The sequence below is a fragment of the Panthera pardus genome, unplaced genomic scaffold (genome assembly GCF_024362965.1).
Source record: "Panthera pardus isolate Hobbes unplaced genomic scaffold, ASM2436296v1 HiC_scaffold_2, whole genome shotgun sequence".
NCBI classification, from domain to species: Eukaryota; Metazoa; Chordata; class Mammalia; order Carnivora; family Felidae; genus Panthera; species Panthera pardus.
In genome coordinates, this window is record NW_026526765.1 from 121,497,182 (window position 1) to 121,517,414 (window position 20,233).

General features: G+C 46.3%; 1 protein-coding gene across 26 annotated transcripts in view; it reads right to left on the reverse strand.

Moving 5' to 3' along the window:
* Positions 1–20,233, reverse strand: part of LOC109252202 (protocadherin gamma-C4) — a 175,000-nt gene that overhangs the window by 18,144 nt on the left and 136,623 nt on the right. The window contains exon 1 of one of the 26 annotated variants that reach the window (XM_019424466.2): positions 13,149–15,764. The exons of 20 other annotated variants lie outside the window; for them this stretch is intronic. In XM_019424466.2, the coding sequence (XP_019280011.1) occupies positions 13,149–15,578 (2,430 nt within the window). In that variant the 5' untranslated portion in view covers positions 15,579–15,764. Of the gene's footprint in view, positions 1–618; positions 3,244–4,675; positions 7,308–13,148; positions 15,765–20,233 lie in introns of those variants that run through there. 5 more of the 26 variants (XM_019424491.2, XM_019424465.2, XM_019424464.2 and 2 more) reach the window with 5 other exon arrangements.

Sequence of the window (20,233 nt, forward strand, 5' to 3'; positions counted from 1 at the left end):
TGTGTGTGTGTCTGTGAGCATGCAGATGAGATGAGACGAGTCTGTTGCTGCGTGTGGCCAGTGGGTGTGTTCTGCAAGGAGGACACGCATGAAGCCTGGATGTACAATGATCCTGTCTACAGGTGCATTTGTTTGACAGAGGAATAAGGAAGGTTTACATTAACAGTGAAGTCACAGATAAGGGACTGGAAGAGGAAACTTAAAGACTGGCACAGCAAGCTGGCTGGCTTGGGAGTCAAGGAGGCTGGATGCAGGCATAGATCCATGACTGCCTCCACCAAGGACCACCCTCTGCTCCCCAACCCTAGCCATAAAGACTGCTGGGCCCCAGCCTTTTCTGAGTGAGGGCAGCAGGGACTGGTCTTACTTCCCCTCACCTATAATCACCACCACCTCCTGGTACTCAGAGTCCTATCCCCACATTGGCATTCCACACAATCAGTCCAAATGGTCCCAACAATCAGGTGGAGTGCAGGCAACACTGAGCTCCATCCTCCACTCCCACACCCCCACCCCCTCCCGAGAGGAATGGACATAAATTCAAAGTCCCTTTTGTGGATGGGCTGCTTCTCCATTGCAGCCCACAAAGGGTGTCCTGGTCAGTGTTGAGCCCCTCACCTGGCTCCTCTCCCGCAGTGTATTAGAGCGGGACCGGAAGGCATCAGGCTCCAGCACCAGCGCTGAGGGCTGCTGGACACTGAGGGGCCTTAGAAAAGTGAAGTCACTGCCATCCGAGGCTGGTGAAAAGCACGTCCTGTAGCAGTGGCTCTGTGAGTCTGTGGGCCGCAGTGTCACCTCCATGTACTTGAGTGTGCCGTCTGAGCTCACCTGCAGGTTGGGACTGGACTGCTTATAGAAGTCCCGAGAGGGCGAGTCCTGGTGCCTGCAGCACTGGCCCCCACCCCCATCCTCATCTGTGTGCCCCCGAAGGCATTTAGCTGACAGAAAGGTGAAGGTGACTAAGGATAAGAGACTGATGGCTGCAAGAGCCACAATGAGGTAAAGGGTAAGGTCTGAACGCTCAGGAGGGAGTGTGAGGAAATCGTTGGATTTGGGCATTTCCTCAGGGTCCTCATCCTCCAGAACCAGCAACACTGTGGCTGTAGAGGAGAGAGAAGGGTCACCATTGTCCCTCACCAGGACCACAACCTGCTGGGTGTTAGAGTCATCCTCCCGTAAGGCCCGGGCTGTGCGCACCTCCCCAGTATGTGCAGACACCAGGAACAGTCCTGGAGCTGTAGACTGTGGCAACAGTGAATAGGAGAGCCATGCATTGTGGCCAGCATCAGCATCCACAGCTGTCACTTTGGTGACCAAGGAGCCAGGAGGAGCAGAGCGAGGGAGACGTTGGGGGACTGAGAGTTCCCAGCCGGGTCTTGGGTGCAGCACCGCTGGTGCATTATCATTCTGATCCAGGACAAACACATGCAGAGATGTGTTCGAGTGCAATGGGGGAGAGCCAGAGTCTCGCACACCCACCACGATGTGCATCATTTGCAACAATTCGTAGTCAAAGGTGCGCTGGGCAAAGACCCGCCCATCCTCAGGGTTGACATATACAAAGGAGGAAGCTGGGGCTCCCTGAATCTGATTCCCTACAATGGAGTAGGTGAGATGGGCATTATCCCCAGTGTCTGGGTCTGAGGCAGCCACAGTGCAAAGAAGGGAACCTGGAGGCCGGTTTTCAGGGATGTAAGCAGTATAGAGCTGTTGAGAAAAGTAGGGTGCATTATCATTAACATCTGAAATGTTGAGCCGGATGGTGAGATGTGCATGCAGGGGAGGTGAGCCTGCATCACTAGCAAGTAGCTCAATGACATAGTGGGATGTGGTCTCCCGGTCCAAAGGCTGGCTGGTTAGCAGTGAGTAGTGGTTCTCAGAAGGCTTAATCTGAAATGGCAGGTCCAGGGAGATATCAAGGCTCACTTCACCATTTCTCCCCGAGTCTCGGTCCCGCACATTAAACAAGCCCACTACTGTGCCCACTGGTGTGCTCTCCAGGATAGGGTTGACCAGAGAGGCTAGCAGTACCTCTGGGGTGTTGTCATTGGCATCTTCTACATCCACTTGAATCATGCAGTGGCCTTCCATAGCTGGCTGTCCCTGGTCACGGGCTCTTGCGTGAATTTCATAGAAACTTGACTCCTCAAAGTCTATGGGACCCAACACGTGGATTGCTCCACTGCTAGGGTCTAGGCCAAAGATGTTACGCACCACTTCTGATGTATGGTCTCCAAAAGAATAGTCTAGTTGGCCATTGGTGCCCTCGTCCGGATCAGTGGCATTGAGGCGGAGCAGCAGTGTACCCATGGGTGCATTTTCTGGGAGCCCCACACGTAGAACTGAGGAATGGAAAGTCGGAGCATTATCATTAATGTCCAGTACAATGACAGAGATAAGGGTCGTCCCTGAGCGGGCTGGGATACCCCCATCCACAGCAGTGAGCACCAGCTGATGTCTTGCCTGGGCTTCACGGTCCAGCTGTTGCTCCAGCACCAGCTCTGGGAATAGCTTCCCATCTTTTAGGGTCTTCACATTCAGAAAGAAATGGCTGCTCGGGCTTAGAGTGTAGAAGCTCACAGTATTGGTGCCCACGTCCGGATCCTGGGCACTATCCAGTGGGAATCGGGCCCCAAGCGCAGCTGATTCTGAGATGCGTATCTCTCGCTCAGAGGTGGCAAAGCCAGGAGAGTTGTCATTGAGATCCAGGATCTCTACCTCTACGCGGATTAGTTCCAGGGGGTGTTCAGTCACCACCTGTATTGGCAGCAAGCAGCTTGCACTGGCTCCACATAGGCTCTCTCGGTCAATCTTTTGATTCACTGCCAGAGCACCACTCATCAAGCTCAGGGAAAAAAAGTGTCCATTCTCCTCAGACCCCAACCGCAGTCGGCGGCTCAACAGATCTGTCACCTTTAAGCCTAGATCCTGAGCAACATTCCCCACCAGCGTCCCCGGCTCAGACTCCTCCACCACTGAGTAACGAAGCTGCCCGGACACCCAGCCCCAGCAGCACAACGACAACATGCACAGCACTTGCCATTTCCCAGCGAGCTGTGGGGGTGTCTTGGGCCCCATGACCCAGAGGTCCCTTCCTGGACACTGACTCTGTGCTGTCCTGTCTCCAAGGCAGACCCAGGTCTTGGAATGTAGCAGCTGAAATCTCTTATGTCTCCTTCCAGCCTCTTAAAAACTGCTCCGAGGTATGTCTGCCTGCAGCAGTTCTTCTTAGTCACCAAATGGCGGGGGTGGGTGGGGGGGAGGGGAACTGAATCTGAGTGGAGCTGGGGAACAGGAGGAGGAGAGGTGGGCAGGAAGAGCAGATCCCCCACCTCTGCTCTGAGTCTGATTGGCCAAAAAGTCTGTCTGCTCTCAACCAATTATGAAGTCCCCTCAGTCCTGGAAACCTTAGGAACAGGCAAATCTGTGTCAATGAAGCCTCCTACCTCCCCACTCATTTCATGCTGCAGGTTGATTCAGCCCCCTTGGCAGCAAAGTTTGACAGCTCAGATGGTTCTCAACAGGGAAGACAAAGTGGTACAAAACTTCTCAGTGTTCTGTCCCAGCAACTTCCCTCAGGACTTTAGAAGTTTCCACTACTTTGTTAAACCAACAAAATTTTGTCCTTCCAGGGGAGGCAAAGCCCATGTGAACCCCCCCACCCACGCCATTCTGCCAAACATGGCTGAGGTGAGAGAAACCATTTGTTAGGATCCTGTAAAGCCTTGCTCTGACTCTCCATCAATGCTTTGAGGAATCTCAATGTCAGCTGATGGTTACAGGATTCAGCTTTTGTGAGATCCCCGACTTGAGCTATGGAATGAGCATAACAGCTTTTAGTAGGGGGAACATTCCTGGAACTGATCCAGGTCACCCAGGAGAGTGAGTAGAAACCAGGCGTGGTCTCTAGAATTTATGGTTGCACCAATTCAAAAGTCTACTTAAAGACTTCCAGAGTGGCTGCCTCTGAGTTCCTCAGCTGTAAACCAGTTTTCTGACATGAAGTGATTTTACTCACATGTTGCTTTCCCCCCCAAAGAAGTAATGCTCTCCTGCCCCCAATTCTTTTGCATCTAGCTCAAATCTCAGTGGGAACCTGAATGGGATTCCTGAAGACTTGGACTAAAAGATCTCTGCTTGCATCCTGATGCCTCCCTACTTCCCCTTCAGCTCTCCCCTCTTTGTGCTCTCTGCTGTTTCAAGCAGCGAGTTCTCTCTATAGTGGGTTAGGAGGTACTTAATATTGTGGGGCAAATACAGCAGTCACCCTAGATTCACTGGGAAATGGTAACCTAGAGTTAAGGTAGTCCAGAACCTGCCCCCCTCATTCAGGAAGAGAAAGCAACCTCTTGGGTTTAGGTGACTGCCTGATACATCCTACCCCTGTACAGGATAGCCTTCTATGCTCCCACATTCTGGCACCACGCTTCCACAATACCCTGGCTCTTGATCATTACCTTCATTTCTTACCTTCAGGTACATAATCCACCTCAAGTACTAATCTGTGACAACTTCCTGGTTATTCACAAAATACTTCTAAAGCACACCATCTACCACATAATTACCACTCACTATGGGCTCTTGCAGAGAGACCAACAGTCCCAGGGACATGACCCAGCCATGTGCTTGGATCAGAATAACTCTCAAGCACTGGCTGAGCCTGCAAAGGTCTCACCTCTAGCCCATACAGAAGATCAGAGGGTGGGCAGCTTGGGCGAACAGGCTCCCCTGCCATAGGTGCACTGGGTGACTTCACCATCATGAAGCTATCGCTCCGAGTGGGTGCAGAAGCCAAGGGTGTACAGCCATGAGAGTGGCCGCCCACATCAACAAACTTGATAGGATCATCTGACCCTAGCTGGATTCGCAGGATCCCATTGGAAGGAGGAAGCCCCTCCCTCCTTCGAGATCGGGTGAGACAGGCACAGGTGCCAGCAGGAAAGCAGGTCACTCCACAGGCAGCCCCACGCAAACACTTAGACAGTAGTGCAACGAATGAGCCAAAGGAGACAAAGCAAATTGCCACTAGTGATACAGCCAAATAGAGGGTCAGGCGGGATTCTCCTTCCCTTGGAGCTGAAGATTCTCGAAGATCAGGGACAACTGGATGAGTATCTTCCTCCAAGGACACCAGCAGAGTAACAGAGGTAGAGAGTGGTGGACTACCACTATCCTTTACTACAATGACCAGCTTCTGTGGTGGGAGATCAGCTGGGATGGGAACTGCCGTCCGAACCTCCCCAGCATAGCGAGAGACAGCAAACAGGCTGGGGTCTGGGGCCTCCAGGAGCTGATAGGAAACCCAAGCATTGTAACCTGAATCCAAGTCCACAGCAGTCACCTTTGTGACTAGATGGCCAGCACCAACTGATGGAGGCAGAGCTTGCGGACATAAAGAACCAGGCCGGGCCCTAGGACGCAGCACAGCTGGGGCATTGTCATTGAGGTCCAGCACAAACAGACGAACTGTCACAGTGCTACTAAGAGGTGGGTTGCCCCGATCCCGGGCCTGCACCTCAAATTGCAATGTCTGTGTTTGTTCATAGTCAAAGGATCGAGTAGCATGAACAGCTCCTGTTTGGGGGTTCAGAGAGATGAAAGAAGAAGCTGACACATCTCGATTTCTGGGCTCCAGGAGAGAGTAGGAGATGAGTGCATTCAAGCCAGAGTCTGGATCAGAGGCTGCAAGGGAACAAAGCAGGTCCCCTGGGCGATTGTTCTCAGGAACAAACACCTCATGTGACCTCTGGAAGAAAGAGGGTGGGTTATCATTCACATCTGAAATATTGAGGAAAATACTCCTCTGGGTACTCAGGGGAGGATTCCCAGCATCGGAAGCAGTGACCATGATGTCATAGCTGGATTTAGCCTCTCGGTCCAAGGGCCCAGAAGTCACCAAGGAGAACTGGTTCCTGAAGGCAGACTTGAGGGCAAATGGCAAGTGGTCAGGAATACGGAGGCTCACGTCTCCATTTGACCCTGAGTCAGGGTCCTGTACACTGATGAGTGCCACGACAGTGCCAGGTTCTGCGCTTTCTGGAAGAGTCCCAAGCTCTGAGGTCACTGTGATGTGGGGGGCATTGTCATTTACATCTAGGAGATCCACCCGAAGGCTGCAATGTTGCTCCATGGCTGGAGAACCCCCATCACGAGCCCGAATATCAAATTCATAGTAATTCTCACTCTCAAAGTCTAGGGGCCCCTGAAGGGTAAGCTTTCCAGTAGTAGGGTGAAGGCTAAAGAGGTTTCTCACACGATCAGGGGTGTGACCACTGAAAGAAAAGGTGACGTTACCACTGGGACCCAGGTCTGGGTCAGAGGCATTGAGCTGGATGAGTAGCATGCCGGCAGGAGCACTCTCCAACACACTAATCCTGTAGCTGGATTGCTGGAAGGCTGGGGCGTTGTCATTCACGTCCAGCACTGATACCCGGAGCTCTGCAGTGCCAGATCTCGGGGGGTTCCCTCCATCCACAGCAGTCAGCACCAGGCGGTAGTCTGATTGCTTCTCTCGATCCAAAGGCTTCTCCAGGAGCAGCTCTGGGACCAGGCTGCCGTCGCTGCGCTTCTTGACATCCAGTGCAAAGTGTTCATTGGAGCTTAGTCTATAGCTGCTGATAGAATTGCTCCCCACATCTGCATCCTGAGCCTTTTCCAAGGGGAAACGCTGTCCTGGAGGAGCTGCCTCCCCAATTTCCAAGTCTAGCTGCTGCCGAGGAAATCGGGGGGCGTGATCATTCACATCCACAATCTCTACCTCCGCTCGGTACATTTCCAAAGGCCCTTCAGTTACAAACTCCAGGGGCACGATGCAGCTGGCACTGAGTCCACACAGTGCCTCTCGATCAATTGGATTCTTGATGAGCAGGGCTCCACTGTCCAAATCCACACGGAAGTGTCTTTGGTTCACCTCTCCAGCAACCTGCAGCCTACGAGCTGACAGAGTCTCTGTATCCAGCAAGAAATCTTGGGCGACATTCCCTACAAAAGTCCCTTCTTGTGACTCCTCTGGGACCGGGTAGCGGATCTGCCCACAAACGTAACCCAGGTGGCAAATGAGGAACAAAAGGGTGGCCCCCCAGCAGATTTCTACCCAGCTTCCCACCTTGCGGAGCATTGCTGCTTCCCGTTAGTCCTCTACCTGGTCCTGGGAAGCAGAAGAAGCCGACCCGCCCCAAACGACAACAGCAGCTGGAGACACCTATCTCTCTTCGTGGCGCCAGCTCTGGTGCGGCTGGGCCGGCACCGCAAGGGTTACAGGCCGTTTTTGCTGGTGGCGGGGTAGATTTGTCTGCCTTCCACCACCCGATTGGCAGACAGCAGCTCCTAGGTTCAGCCAATAGGCTGAGCAGAGAACATCCCAATAGCAGCAGGGTTAATGCGTCGCAGCATTGGAGGACAAAAAAAAAAAAAAAAAAACCAAAAAAACAAAACAAAAGAAAAAACCTATCTTTTTGCCTTCCTCCCACTCAACAGCATTTCCTTCTATAGGTTTATTACCTCTAATGAGAGGCAAACAACATGTATGTATGTTCTTTTTTTTCCCCCAAACACACCAACTTTCCCCGCCCCTTTTCGGCGGGGAAAACAGACAGCCAAAGCCCTAGCAACCTGCAGCCCATAGAGGAGTAGCCATTTGAGACTGGTCACTTTGTTCAAGCCAGCGTTGTCATCCACCAATATTTGAAATGGGTAGTTTATGCCTCAGTCTGATTGTATTGGAGCAACAGCAAATTAGAAGCAGTGCCATATATTCAAAACTCTGCCCTTCTGCAGATTATTCAGAAACATATCCATCTCTTTGCAGACAAGACTTACACATTAATGTAACCAATTAAATTTATGCAGTGCACGTTTCTTTTGGAACAGGAGGTGTAGCAGACACAAAATCTCTTATTCAGGCACTAGCTAGTGATACACTGAATTACCATTCATTGATTTCCAGGACAGTATAGAAGGAGACGAAGCAAGGTGGAGGGAGTCAGGAGAGGGAGATGTTCCAAATCAGTAAAGAATCAGTGTGTATGGGAGGCGCTAAGGACTAGATCTCATTGCTTGGCAGAATGCTAACGTTCACAGATTTAATAGCTTCCTTGAATGACTGAGATCAGCCACTAATAGCACTGTGCCCACAAATCCCCTTTTTATTTGACACCATGGTATGCTTGATTTGTTGTTAATTACCAACAGAGACAGTTTCAAAAGAGCAAGCTTTTTACTTGGCCCCTGGGGGCCTCCTGGAGCTGGAGACTTTATCTCACTCTTCTTCAACCCTGATCTAGACCCTCCCAGGAGCCAGGCTACCACCTTAAACATACACACACAAACACACAGTTGAGAAACACAGATCATCTCACACTGTAGTTACCTGCAAACTATAATCTGAGTGACAAACACACCAGAGCACAAAGAGAAAAAGTCCAGCCTGATCTCAACATAAGATTTCTTAACTCATCTGCAGCCTCACCTAGGTTACCACTGGGTGTGAAAACCGGGAGCAAAACCCAGGGTTCTAATCCCTCTCCAGATTTTTCCAAACCCTTAAGCCTCAAGAATATCCTTTTGACTATCCTCTTGAGGCCAACAACCTACATTCTGGTCTCAAAGAGAGGGATCTGAATATGTGTGTGTGTGTGTGTGTTTTAACCAAAAAACAGCAAACTCTCCTCTCATAGGAATGGTGGAAGTATAAATCAGTCTGACCTACCAGGTATTTTGGGCAGGATTCACTATCACAGTGAATGATACCACCATCAACCCAGTACCTCCATCAGAACAGGGGAGGGACAGGCAGAGCCATCCTTGACTCATTTCTCTCCCTGACTCCCTCAATCATGTCAATTAAAAAGTCCTGATGATTACACTATAGTCAACACCTTCCACCTATACTGCCACTGTGGTGGTTCAAGCATTTATCAATCTTCTCCTCAGATATTTTAACAGGCTTCTAACTGTTCTCTTTGTCTCCAGTAGCAATATCCCCAATCTATTTTACTTATGGGTGCCAGGATAATCTCTCTTGAGGACATCATACATAGGGGTTTAAAGTTCTGCAGTGACTATCATGAATACAGAATGAAGCCTAAAAGTAACTCAAGATCTAACTCCTGCCTACTTGCTTCACTTTATCTCTTGCCAAGACTGTTAAACAAACATACTTTAAGGTTCAGCAATAATTAAGTATCATTATCCATATGCATGAAATTTCCTGCAAAGGCCCTTCCTGCCTCCCTTTTCCCTTTACTATTTAATAAACTACTACTTACTGAGAAACTTAACAGAAGACCATGGGGGAGAGGAAGGGGAAAAAAAAAGAGGTTAGAGAGGGAGGGAGCCAAAACATAAGAGTCTCTTAAAAACTGAAAACAAACTGAGGGTTGATGAGGGATGGGAGGGATGGGAGGGAGGGGAGGGTGGGTGATGGACATTGAGGAGGGCACCTGTTGGGATGAGCACCGGGTGTTGTATGGAAACCAATTTGACAAATTTCGTATTTAAAAAAAAAAAAGAGATTTACCTTTAAAAAATTTTAAAAAAATAAACTACTACTTAACTTTTACTTCTCAGCTCAATAATCACCACCTCTATAAAATCTTCCTGATTTCCTCAGGCTGGCTTATGGGTTTCTTTCCCTTTGCTCTGGTTGCTTCTTGTATTATGCAGATCTTCACCGTCATTTTTTTTTTTTGCATGTGTTTCCCATGGTACTACTCTATATGCCATAATGACAGGAAATGTGTCTTTTCGTCTTTTACAGTGTCTGCATATAGGGATACTCACTAAGTGGTGAATTACTGATATTATCATTTATTAGTCCAAGAAATACTTACTGAATACTTATACTTCACAAGAATATTTTATATTCAGCATGCTTTATATGCACTGCTTTTAACTTACACAACAATTTTGAAAGATGTCATCTGTATTTTATAGGTGAGGAAACTGGGGTTGAGAGAGGTTAAGAGATGTGCGTGAAGCTAAACAACTAATACATGCAGTACTAGAACTCCCCCCACTCCCACACCTGGTTTGTCTGAGAAAAAAGACTCTCTTTCTATAATATCTTTTTTTTAAAGCCATTTGTTTTAAATTTCTTTTATTTATTTTTTTTGAGAGAGAGAGGGAGTAGGGGGGAGGCAGAGAGAGAGGAAAAGAGAGTGCCCCAAACAGGCTCAACACTGACAGTCCGGAGCCCAACTCAGGGCTCTGATCCCACAACCCTGGGATCATGACCTGACCCTAAACCAGGAGTCTGATACTTAACTGATTTTGCCAACCAGGCACCCCTCTATAACATCTTAAATGATTTTTCTACTAGTTTTTAATCTGTATGATCATAAACTAGCCCTTTCCTGATACCTTTCATATTTAAGAACTAGACCTCTTATAGGTCTCCATATTTGCAAGTTCACACCAAAAGAGGCACACGGTCAATTACTAGCACTGGAATATCATAAAGCCTTAATCCCATATCCCTGACTTGATCTTTTTATGCCAGGTTTGTGATTCTCCCATTCTACAGTTTAAAAACAGCTTTAATGAGATACAGTTCACATACTATACAATTCATCCATTTAAAATGCATAATTCAGGGTGCCTGGGTGGCTCAGTAGGTTAAGCATTGGACTTCGGCCAGATCATGATCTCACGGTTCTGTGCTGACAGCCTGGAGCCTGGAGCCTGGAGCCTGGAGCCTGCCTTGGATTCTGTATCTCCCTCTCTTTCTGCCTGCCCCTCCCTCCCTCTCTCCCAAAAATAATAAACATTAAAAAATAAAATGCACAATTTAATGCTTTTAGTATACGTGAATATGCTAAAAGGATACAACCATCACCACAATCTAATTATAGAATCTTTTTGTCACTCCCCAGAGAGGTTCCATACCCACTGTCCAGCTTTTTTTTTTTTTTTTAATGCTTCTTTTTGAGAGAGAGACACAGACCGTGGCGGGGCCGGGGGGGGGGGGTGGCGCAGAGAGAGAGGGAGACAGAGAATCCAAAGCAGGCTCCTGGCTCTGAACTGTCAGAACAGAGTCCGACACGAGGCTCAAACCCACGAACCGCAAGATCATGACCTGAGTGGAAGTCAGATGCTTAACTGACTAAGCCACCCAGGTGCCCCATGTGCTAGTGGTTTAGGAAGATTGTCTCTTTAGATGACTGAAGGATCCTCTTATGTCTTCCCTATGTTGCTCTTCTAGAGCTATTCTACATAATACATATGTATTTTATTTATTTGAGTATACTTGACACACAATGTTAATTTCAGGTGTACAACAAAGTAATTCAATGAGTTTATAGAGCTATTTTATGTAATATCTTAAGGTTGAGAAATGACAGGATTTTCTAAGTTCAGCCTGGCCCAATAAGCCTGGTTCTTTGAATGCCAGAATAACACTTTGCTTCATAAATATGTTAACTGACAGACTGGTACATTCTAGGGCAGAAGTTTTCAAACTTGTCTGCACATTAGAATCACTTGGGGACCTTCAAAAAATACTGAGCCCTGTGTCCCAAGAGATTGTGCTTTAATTGGTCTGGGATGTGGCCTGGGCTTCAGAATTTTTAAGGGGTCCCCAGGTAATTCTAGTGTGCAACCAAGTTTGAGAACACTGTTCTAAGGAAAATACCAGTTGATTCCCAGTCTGACTTCCAGTCTGACAGCTGCTTCTCTCTGGCTTTCATCTTTTCTTAGTCTTCCCATTTATGCCTCTACTTTGTCATTTCTGGCCGTCTCCAGATTTTATTTCAAGGTGTGCTTAAGATTTTGGATGGGTAAAGAATAAAAATAATAATAGTAATAGATAAGATTTTTTTTAACACTTATACCAGGTTCTGAGATTACCTTAGCCAAGAACTCATAGCTGATAAGTGGTGAAGCCCTATTTGTCTAACTGCCAAATCCAAGGGTTAATAACAATAATACACTTATTAGTAATAAAATAAGTGACTCTCCCACAACCGGAAGTGTGTATAGGTTTCACTAAAGACACAGGCTTTACAGTTACCTGCACACCAGCCTGAATAAATGAAAGCTTTACCTTTCTCAAGATACAAATTTACCTACATTTTATACTGTGTATATACTTAAAAAAATAATGCTGGAAGGATGGGGAATAATGCTAGGGTACAAAAGAACTTTCAATTTGTACTATATGTTCTTTTGGACTGTCTAGATTTACTTTCAAAATAAATGATTACTTTTACTTTTATAATTAATGGTGATTATGTCTTTAGATTTGGGGATTATTGTTAGCTTTAATTTTTTTAGTACTTTTCTCTATTTCCCAAGTTTTTTATATTACACATGCATTACCATTATAACATAAAAATATTTTGTAGGTAATGTACACGTTATTTCCAGCAGTGTACTTGAAATAAAAGTTAAAGGATGCCTAGAATTTTATTTATTTTTTAAGTGTTTATTTATTTTTGAGAGAGAGACAGAGTGTGAATGGGGGAGGGGCAAAGAGAGAGGGACACAGAATCCAAAGCAGGCTCCAGGCTCTGAGCTGTCAGCACAGAGCCTGATGTGGGGCTTTAATCCACAAACCTCAAGATCATAACCTGAGCCAAAGCTGGAGCTTAACCGAATGAGCCACCCAGGCACCCTGAATTTTATTTAATTGAAAATCACCTGAGAATGAGGTACAGGATCTGCATGCATAGGCAAAGGAAAATTATCAGCGGACCATTAGTTTTAATGCAGATGTTGCAATCAAAACAAAGACAGACAAATGAGGTGGTTGTTGTATTCCTAGCATCTGCCACTTGTTAGAGGTATCTAGCAGCTCAGCTTGCTGTCATTGCAAATGACACCAAACTAAGCTCTGAGGGCTGAGATCTTGGGTTATAATTTAATGGCCTCTTAGCAAGATTGGTTAGTTGTGACGCCAAGTGAGTGCTGAAGGTGTGAATTGGGGCCACACAGGAGTTAGTTAATTCTACACCATGTGGGACCACAAACCACACTCTAGCCACGCCATCCCCTTCACAAACGCATGATGTTTGATCTACACAGGGCAAGGTGAAAAAGTAGATGCATCATTAGGAAAACATCTTCATCACTAAAACAACAGCTCCATCCCTTTCTGAACATGGTCCAGGCATCAAAAAGCATTAATATCATTCTGGGATGCTAACCCTTACCTGTCCTGGAGGGGAGCTCTCTGCACCCAACACTTGCCTATAGAACACTGGATCACAGCTCCGCAGTGTGTTCTGGCGGCTGGCCAGTGGGCTGGCAGCACCAGGTTTCTTCAACAGTGGGTCGCTGCGGCGTGAATCGGTGGTGAGGTACACCTGATGGTAAAGGTGCGGTGGCATCAGACCTCCCCGCACAGCGTCTGCATGCAGAGAGGACCCTGGTGTTCGGTACAGGGAGCTCACAGGTGCTCTGTACAGATCCCTCGACTGTTTCCACTTGTAAACTTTGAATATGATCACTCCCAATACTGTGACTGCAAACCCCACAGAAACCAGGATTAGAGAGAGGAGTAGATAAAAGGTGAGATTTTTATTCTGCTCCCGAGGGGCAGAGCCAGAGGGGAATTCAGCCCGGGCTTCAGGAGATTCCTCGGTTACTGACACAGTCAGGGTTGCCGTGGTGGACAGTGATGGCTCCCCATTGTCTTTGATCAAGACCATAAGAGTCTGCCTGGGCACATCTGTGTCCTGAACTGGGCGGGAAGTGCTGACTTGACCCGTGTGAAGCCCCACAGCAAAAAGGCTCTGGTTGGAAGCTCCCAAGAGGCTGTAGGAGAGCCAGGCATTGTGCCCAGCATCCGGGTCCCAGCCTACCACCCGAGTGACCACATAGCCAGCAGCGGTACCTCTGGGCAGCATCTCCATTGAGCTCCGGCCAGGCCGGGGGTATAAGACCTGGGGGGCATTGTCATTGCGATCAGTGACAAATATGTTCACGCTAATGTTGGTGGTCAGGACTGGAGTGCCCCCATCGCTGACATGAACTGTTATTTCAAATTCTCGCCGATCTTCATAGTCCAGGGGCACTACAGATGACACGATGCCAGTGTCACGATTTATCGTGAAATAGTGGCCCACTAGCCCAGTTTCAGCTTCTTGTTCCAAGAGAAAGAAGGAAAGGCGAGCATTCTGCGGGGCATCAGGGTCCCAGACACTTAGATTTAGTATTGGAACCCCGGGGATGTTATTTTCCTCAACATAAACATCATAGGAGAACTGGGAAGACTGTGGAGGGTTGTCATTGATGTCAGACACTCGTACCTGCACGATTGTAAGGGCTGAGAGGGAAGGAGTTCCAGCATCTCGAGCAGTGATGCTGAGGTTGTATTCTGGGACAGTCTCACGATCCAGGGCTGCGCTGGTTTTCAAAGTAAAGTAATTCTTGAGGGAAGAAGTAAGGCTAAAGGGGAGACCTGGTGGCACCTCGCAAGACACCAATCCATTCTCCCCAGCATCCAGATCAATCACACTGAGCAAAGCAATGACAGTTCCAAGAGGGGCATCCTCGGGAACTGGGCTGTACACAGAGGTGACTGTAATCTCTGGGGCATTGTCATTCACGTCCACAACCTCTACCAAAACTTTGCAATGTGCTCCTTCGGGATTGGCACCTTTGTCTTTGGCCTGTATGTAAATCTCGTGGAGTTTTGTGTCTTCAAAGTCGAGGCGACCTCTGATTGTCAGCACCCCACTTACAAGGTCTAAGGAGAATAGGTCTCGCACACCGGCGCGGTTGTGGCTGCCAAAAGAGTAAATGATTTCACCATTGGGGCCTTCATCCAGATCAGTTGCATGAACTCGCACCACGACAGTACCCGGCGGCGCATCCTCCAGGACTCGCGCACGGTACAAAGACTGATTGAAGGCGGGTGCATTGTCATTCGCGTCCAGCACGGTGATGCGAATGGGAAGGGTAGCGGAGCGAGCCGGGGTTCCTCCATCCAAAGCCGTCAGCACCACCTGGAGACTTGGCTCTCGCTCCCAATCAAGGGCGCGCTCCAGCACCAACTCCGCGTACTTGGTGCCGTCCTCTCGCGTCTGAACGCGAAGCGCAAAGTACTCATTTAGGCTCAGCTCATAGGTTTGTAAAGAGTTGCTTCCTACATCGGGATCATGCGCGCTCTCCAGCGGGAAGCGCGTGCCTGGCGCCACGGCCTCGCTAATCTCCAATTTCATTTCCCGGGTAGGGAATGTGGGATTGTTGTCATTGATATCCTGGATCACCACTTCCGCCCTTAACAGCTCTAGTGGGGTCTCCACCACCAGCTCCAGAGTTACAGTGCAGGAGGGCACTGTCCCACAAAGCTCCTCCCGATCCAGGCGGTCGTTCACAAACATCTCTCCAGTCTCCCGATTCACCTCAAAGAATCTTCGGCTAGCTCCAGACAACACCCGTAGCCTGCGTGCTGACAGGCTGCTGAGATCCAAACCAAGGTCCGTGACCACGTTGCCCACCACAAAACCTTTCTCTCTTTCCTCCAGAATCTCATAGCGAACGACGGCAGAAGCCTTGTGCAAGGCACCAAGCAGAAACAAAACTCCCACTACTCTCCCGATGCTTACCAGTCCGCTCCTCCAGGCCTCTGGGACCATCTCACTCAAAGGCAGTTCCTCTTAGCGGAGTCCAGATCTTTCCGGCTTTTTCGCTGAGAAACTTTCAGCGGGTTAGCGCTTGAGCGCTAGGCACGGAGTCGGACATGGCTTTCTCGATGCCGTTGATTTGCTCACCGGCTGTTCAGTCTCTGCCTCATCCCGGGGCACCGAGAGGGGACGGGCCAGGGCCAGATCTCCAGCGTCTTCATTGGCCGACAGCGGCACGCAGAGTCCCAGCCAATAACTGCACGAAGAATGCGCTAGCGCCGGGCTCTCTGAGCGGGACAAACGCTACCGCCAGGAACTTCACTTTCCTTTTGCTTCTTTCCTGAGTTTAGGGCCAAAGCGCCTTGGCAGTTATCTGTACATCGGCAACCTACCCTGGCCTGAAAAGCCAACTGCAGAGCCATGAAGATGGCTGTTTTGTAGGTTTTCAAACCAAACCAAGGCCTATTACACATTTTTTTAAACCGCTGTCTGTAATCGCAAGAAGAGAGGGTCAAACAAACCCAGAATGACACAACACCATCTGGAAAAACACAAATATGGTTTGTTGGAGGGCCGCGTAGAGCCTATCCAGTTGGACTCTATATGTAAAGGAGCATTTATCATTTCTGTGGAAATGTTAATAATTTCAGCGTTCTCTCTTACCAAATGAGACTGTACAATTCTCTGTTTCTCAGTAAAGAAAATCAATAGGAACCACTATCTGGTTTAACAGTTTTATGTAATTCAAAATTTAGATTTTTTTTAAAACTGGATGTTGTTTAGTTCTCATTTCTTAAGAACCAGGGAGCAATGTGACAACTCCCTACCCCATCTTTCCTAACAAACATAATGTCAATCATAAAGCATAATTTCAAATGCTTCCTTTTACATGGTCAATCCACTTCCCAAGATCTTGTATTAATATGCCACAAAGAGAAGTTGCATTGCTAAAGAAGGATAATACCCATTCCCCCCTCAAAAAGAAAAAAATCTAGGCCTGTTTATCACCTGGGACCTTTATAAAATGACTAAGATATAGCAGCAACGCTCCATAAACTCTTTAGAGAAATACACAGCATTTAACCCAAAAAATAAAGAGCCTTGAAGAGTTTTCTACATTTAGGGTTAAAACTCATGAAACAAACCAAATAGCACTTATTAGGATAATGAATAAGAGAGTCAGGTATGAAATAAGTCAGAGCTAACACATCCTTGGGCAAGAAACTACCCTAAAAGTGTTTCTGAGTTCCCATCCTATTAAATGAATATGGCAGGTAAAATGTCTGGCATAGAGTAAGCCCAAATTACTGATCCAAATTACCCCATTAAATACGAGATGCCAAGTTTTAGAGCCTCATACTGTTTCTGTATACTTGTCTTGGACATCACTTTGAGTGCATATAGACCTTTCTGAAGTGTAACTGAACCCTGAAAGGGATAGGCAGACATATTAGATAGGTAGATAAGAAGTATACAGTATACAGGGTATTTACTGAAGAGATAAAAACCATATTTGACCTGATTCTCCATGTCCTCAAAACTTTCTCTCTTAAAACCCTTAGTTTTAGGGGCGCCTGGGTGGCTTGGTCGGTTAAGCATCCAATAAGCATCCGACTTCAGCTCAGGTCATGGTCTCACGGTCCGTGAGTTCGAGCCCCATGTCAGGCTCTGTGCTGACAGCTCAGAGCCTGGAGCCTGTTTCGGATTCTGTGTCTCCCTCTCTCTGACCCTCCCCTGTTCATGCTCTGTCTCTCTCTTTCTCAAAAATAAATAAACATTAAAAAAAATTAAAAAAAAAAACCCTTAGTTTTAAATAGTTTGACAACAGACCAGACCACTAATAAGGTTGACAGGCATTCAAAGACAGAATATATTCCATAGAATATATTTAGAAGACAGAATATGGCCTAGTCACTTGCTACTCAAGTATAAGCCAAGAACCAATGGCATAGGCATCACCTAGGAGCTTGTTAGAAATGCGGAAACGCAGAAATTCTCTAGCTTGACTAAATTATAATTTAACAAAATACCTGTGTGATTTGAATGTGCCTTAGGGTTTGAGAAACACTGATTTGCAGTTTCTTCAGAGATAGACTGATTTACCAATCATTTTTCTCATTCACAATCACTTAATTACAACATGGCTTTTGAAAACTGGTTTTTAAAAGTTGAAATGGTTTTCCCATTTATAATAAGGCCCATAGTTAATTCTTAAGATTTCTTCAGAAGCCAGCAGAATCCTCTTGGATCCATGCTCCACAGTGGCCAAAAGATCTTCTTACAATTTTAATTAGATGATACAATTATCCAGCTGAAAACTCCTCAGTAGCATCTCACTACTCTTGAAATAAAATTCCAAATCCTTTGCACAGTATCCAAATTCTCATGCCTTCTCCTTCTCTAAATACTCCATTATATAATATAGTCATCAGCCAAGCTTTTTTGTGCCCCAAGGCTTTTAGAAAGACTATTCCTCTCTTAGGAAAGCTGCTTACCCTTCCCTCCCTTTGCTTCGCTAGTTTCTACGACTCTTTCAGGACTCACTTTAAATGTTATTTCACGATAGAGGTCTTCCATTAGACCCCAGTTAAAACCAGGATTCTTTGTTATGTGCTCTAAGAGCACCTTATATTTCCTTTGTTGAGTCTAGCACAATTTAATATTTTAGAATTATGTTTTGTTTAAGTATAATGTCTGCTTCTTCCACTACAGAAGAAGCTGTAGGAGGTCAGAGACTATGCCTGTTTTGATGATCATTTATATCCCTGGCACCTAGCACAGTAGACACTTAAATGCTTCCCCCTCCGCCCCCCCCCCGCTTTATTAAAGTATAATTGATGAATATAATTGCATAAGTTTAAGGTGTAAACGTGATAATTTACTATGTTGTGAAATAATTAGCACAATATAGTTAACATATCCATTACCCCAGTTTGTTACCGTTGTACATGTGTGTGTCCACATATGTGGTGAGAATGATTAAGATATCCTCTGTCAGCAAATTTCAAGAATATACTACAGTACTGTTAACTAGAGTCACCTTTCTGTATACTAGAGTCCTAGAACATATTCATCTTTAAGTGAAAGTTTGTACCTTTTGACCAAATCTCTCTACATTTAATGCTTATTAATATAGCAATCTTCGGGGCACCTGGGTGGCTCAGTCGGTTAAGCGTCCGACTCCAGCTCAGGTCATGATCTCATGTTCCGTGAGTTCAAGCCCTGTGTCGGGCTCTGTGCTGACAGCTCAGAGCCTGGAGCCTGCTTCAGATTCTGTGTCTCCCTCTCTCTCTGACCCTCCCCCATTCATGCTCTGTCTCTCTCTGTCTCAAAATTAAACATTAAAAAATATATATAGCAATCTTCATGCCAATGGCCTACTAATCATGAAATGCACCAAGGATTATATATGGTCAATTATATGCATCCACTTTCCCTAGAAGTAAGCATTTTTGGAAGATACAGTCACTCTTTCAAGCTACCAATGGGTCTAATGAAACTATTTGGTAACCTAATGACTTGAATAACTTGCTAAAGAGCCAAATAAGGTGTGGTAATACAACTCACGCAAGAAAAAAAAAAAAAAACACACAGGATGCCTTGCTGTGCCACCTATATTAAGGGGGAAATGAAAGCACCAGTGTTAAAGGGTCAACACAATTTTCCAGTCTCTTTCCTCTTTCCTTTCTGTCCTATAATTTCAAGAGAGCCTCTGATCAGTGAGATACAACAAAAATAATTTTAAAATAGAAAGTGATTATGTTATAGTTGTCAAGAGTGAAGCCTTAGTGTCAAAAAGACTTGAGTTCCAATACTGGATATTACACTTAGTAACTATATAACCATGAAGCTCTTATTTTTCACTTCTCTTTCAGTTTGTTTATCTGTAAAATGGGAATAATAACAGCACTCCTTGACATTACCACAGGCATCTCAATCTGTTAATATTTTAACAGCTTTATATTTACCATAGCGTTCATCTAGACATCTAGATCATCTAGACAATGATTTTCAGTAATTTATAGTTATGCAACCAACATCACAATCCAGTTTTAGTATATTCCCATCACCCCCAAAGGCCCTAATCCTGTCTGCTATCAATTCTTGCTCCTACTCCCAGCCTCAGGCAACCACTGACTCAAAAATTCCCAAGTCAGGGCACCTGGGTGTGTAGAGCATGCAATTCTTGATCTCGGAGGTGTGAGCTTCAGCCCATGTTGGGTGCAGAGATTACTTGAAAATAAGATCTTTAAAAAAAAAATTCCCAAGTCATTCTTAACATCTTTTTCTACATTCCCACATTAATTACCAGTACATGCCAATGTTTACTACCTCCAAAATGTATTCTGAATCTATTAAATTACTTTCCCTTTCTACTGCCACTACCTGAGTCAAATACCTTAAATATCATTATGATTGGCTACTTAATTTTTAAGGCCAATGAAAAATGAAAATGGGAGCTTCCTTATTTAAAACTTAAGAATGGCAAGATGGTAAGAGTAGAGAATTAGCCCAAATGCAGGGCCCTCCTAAAAAGGGGACCCATGTGATCGCACAGATTACACACTCATGAAACTGCCCTTGCCTGGCACAGAGGAAGGTCTCCATAAATATGTCCTAATATCATTTTTAAATACTGGGTAACTACCTAATATTATTCATTCTCA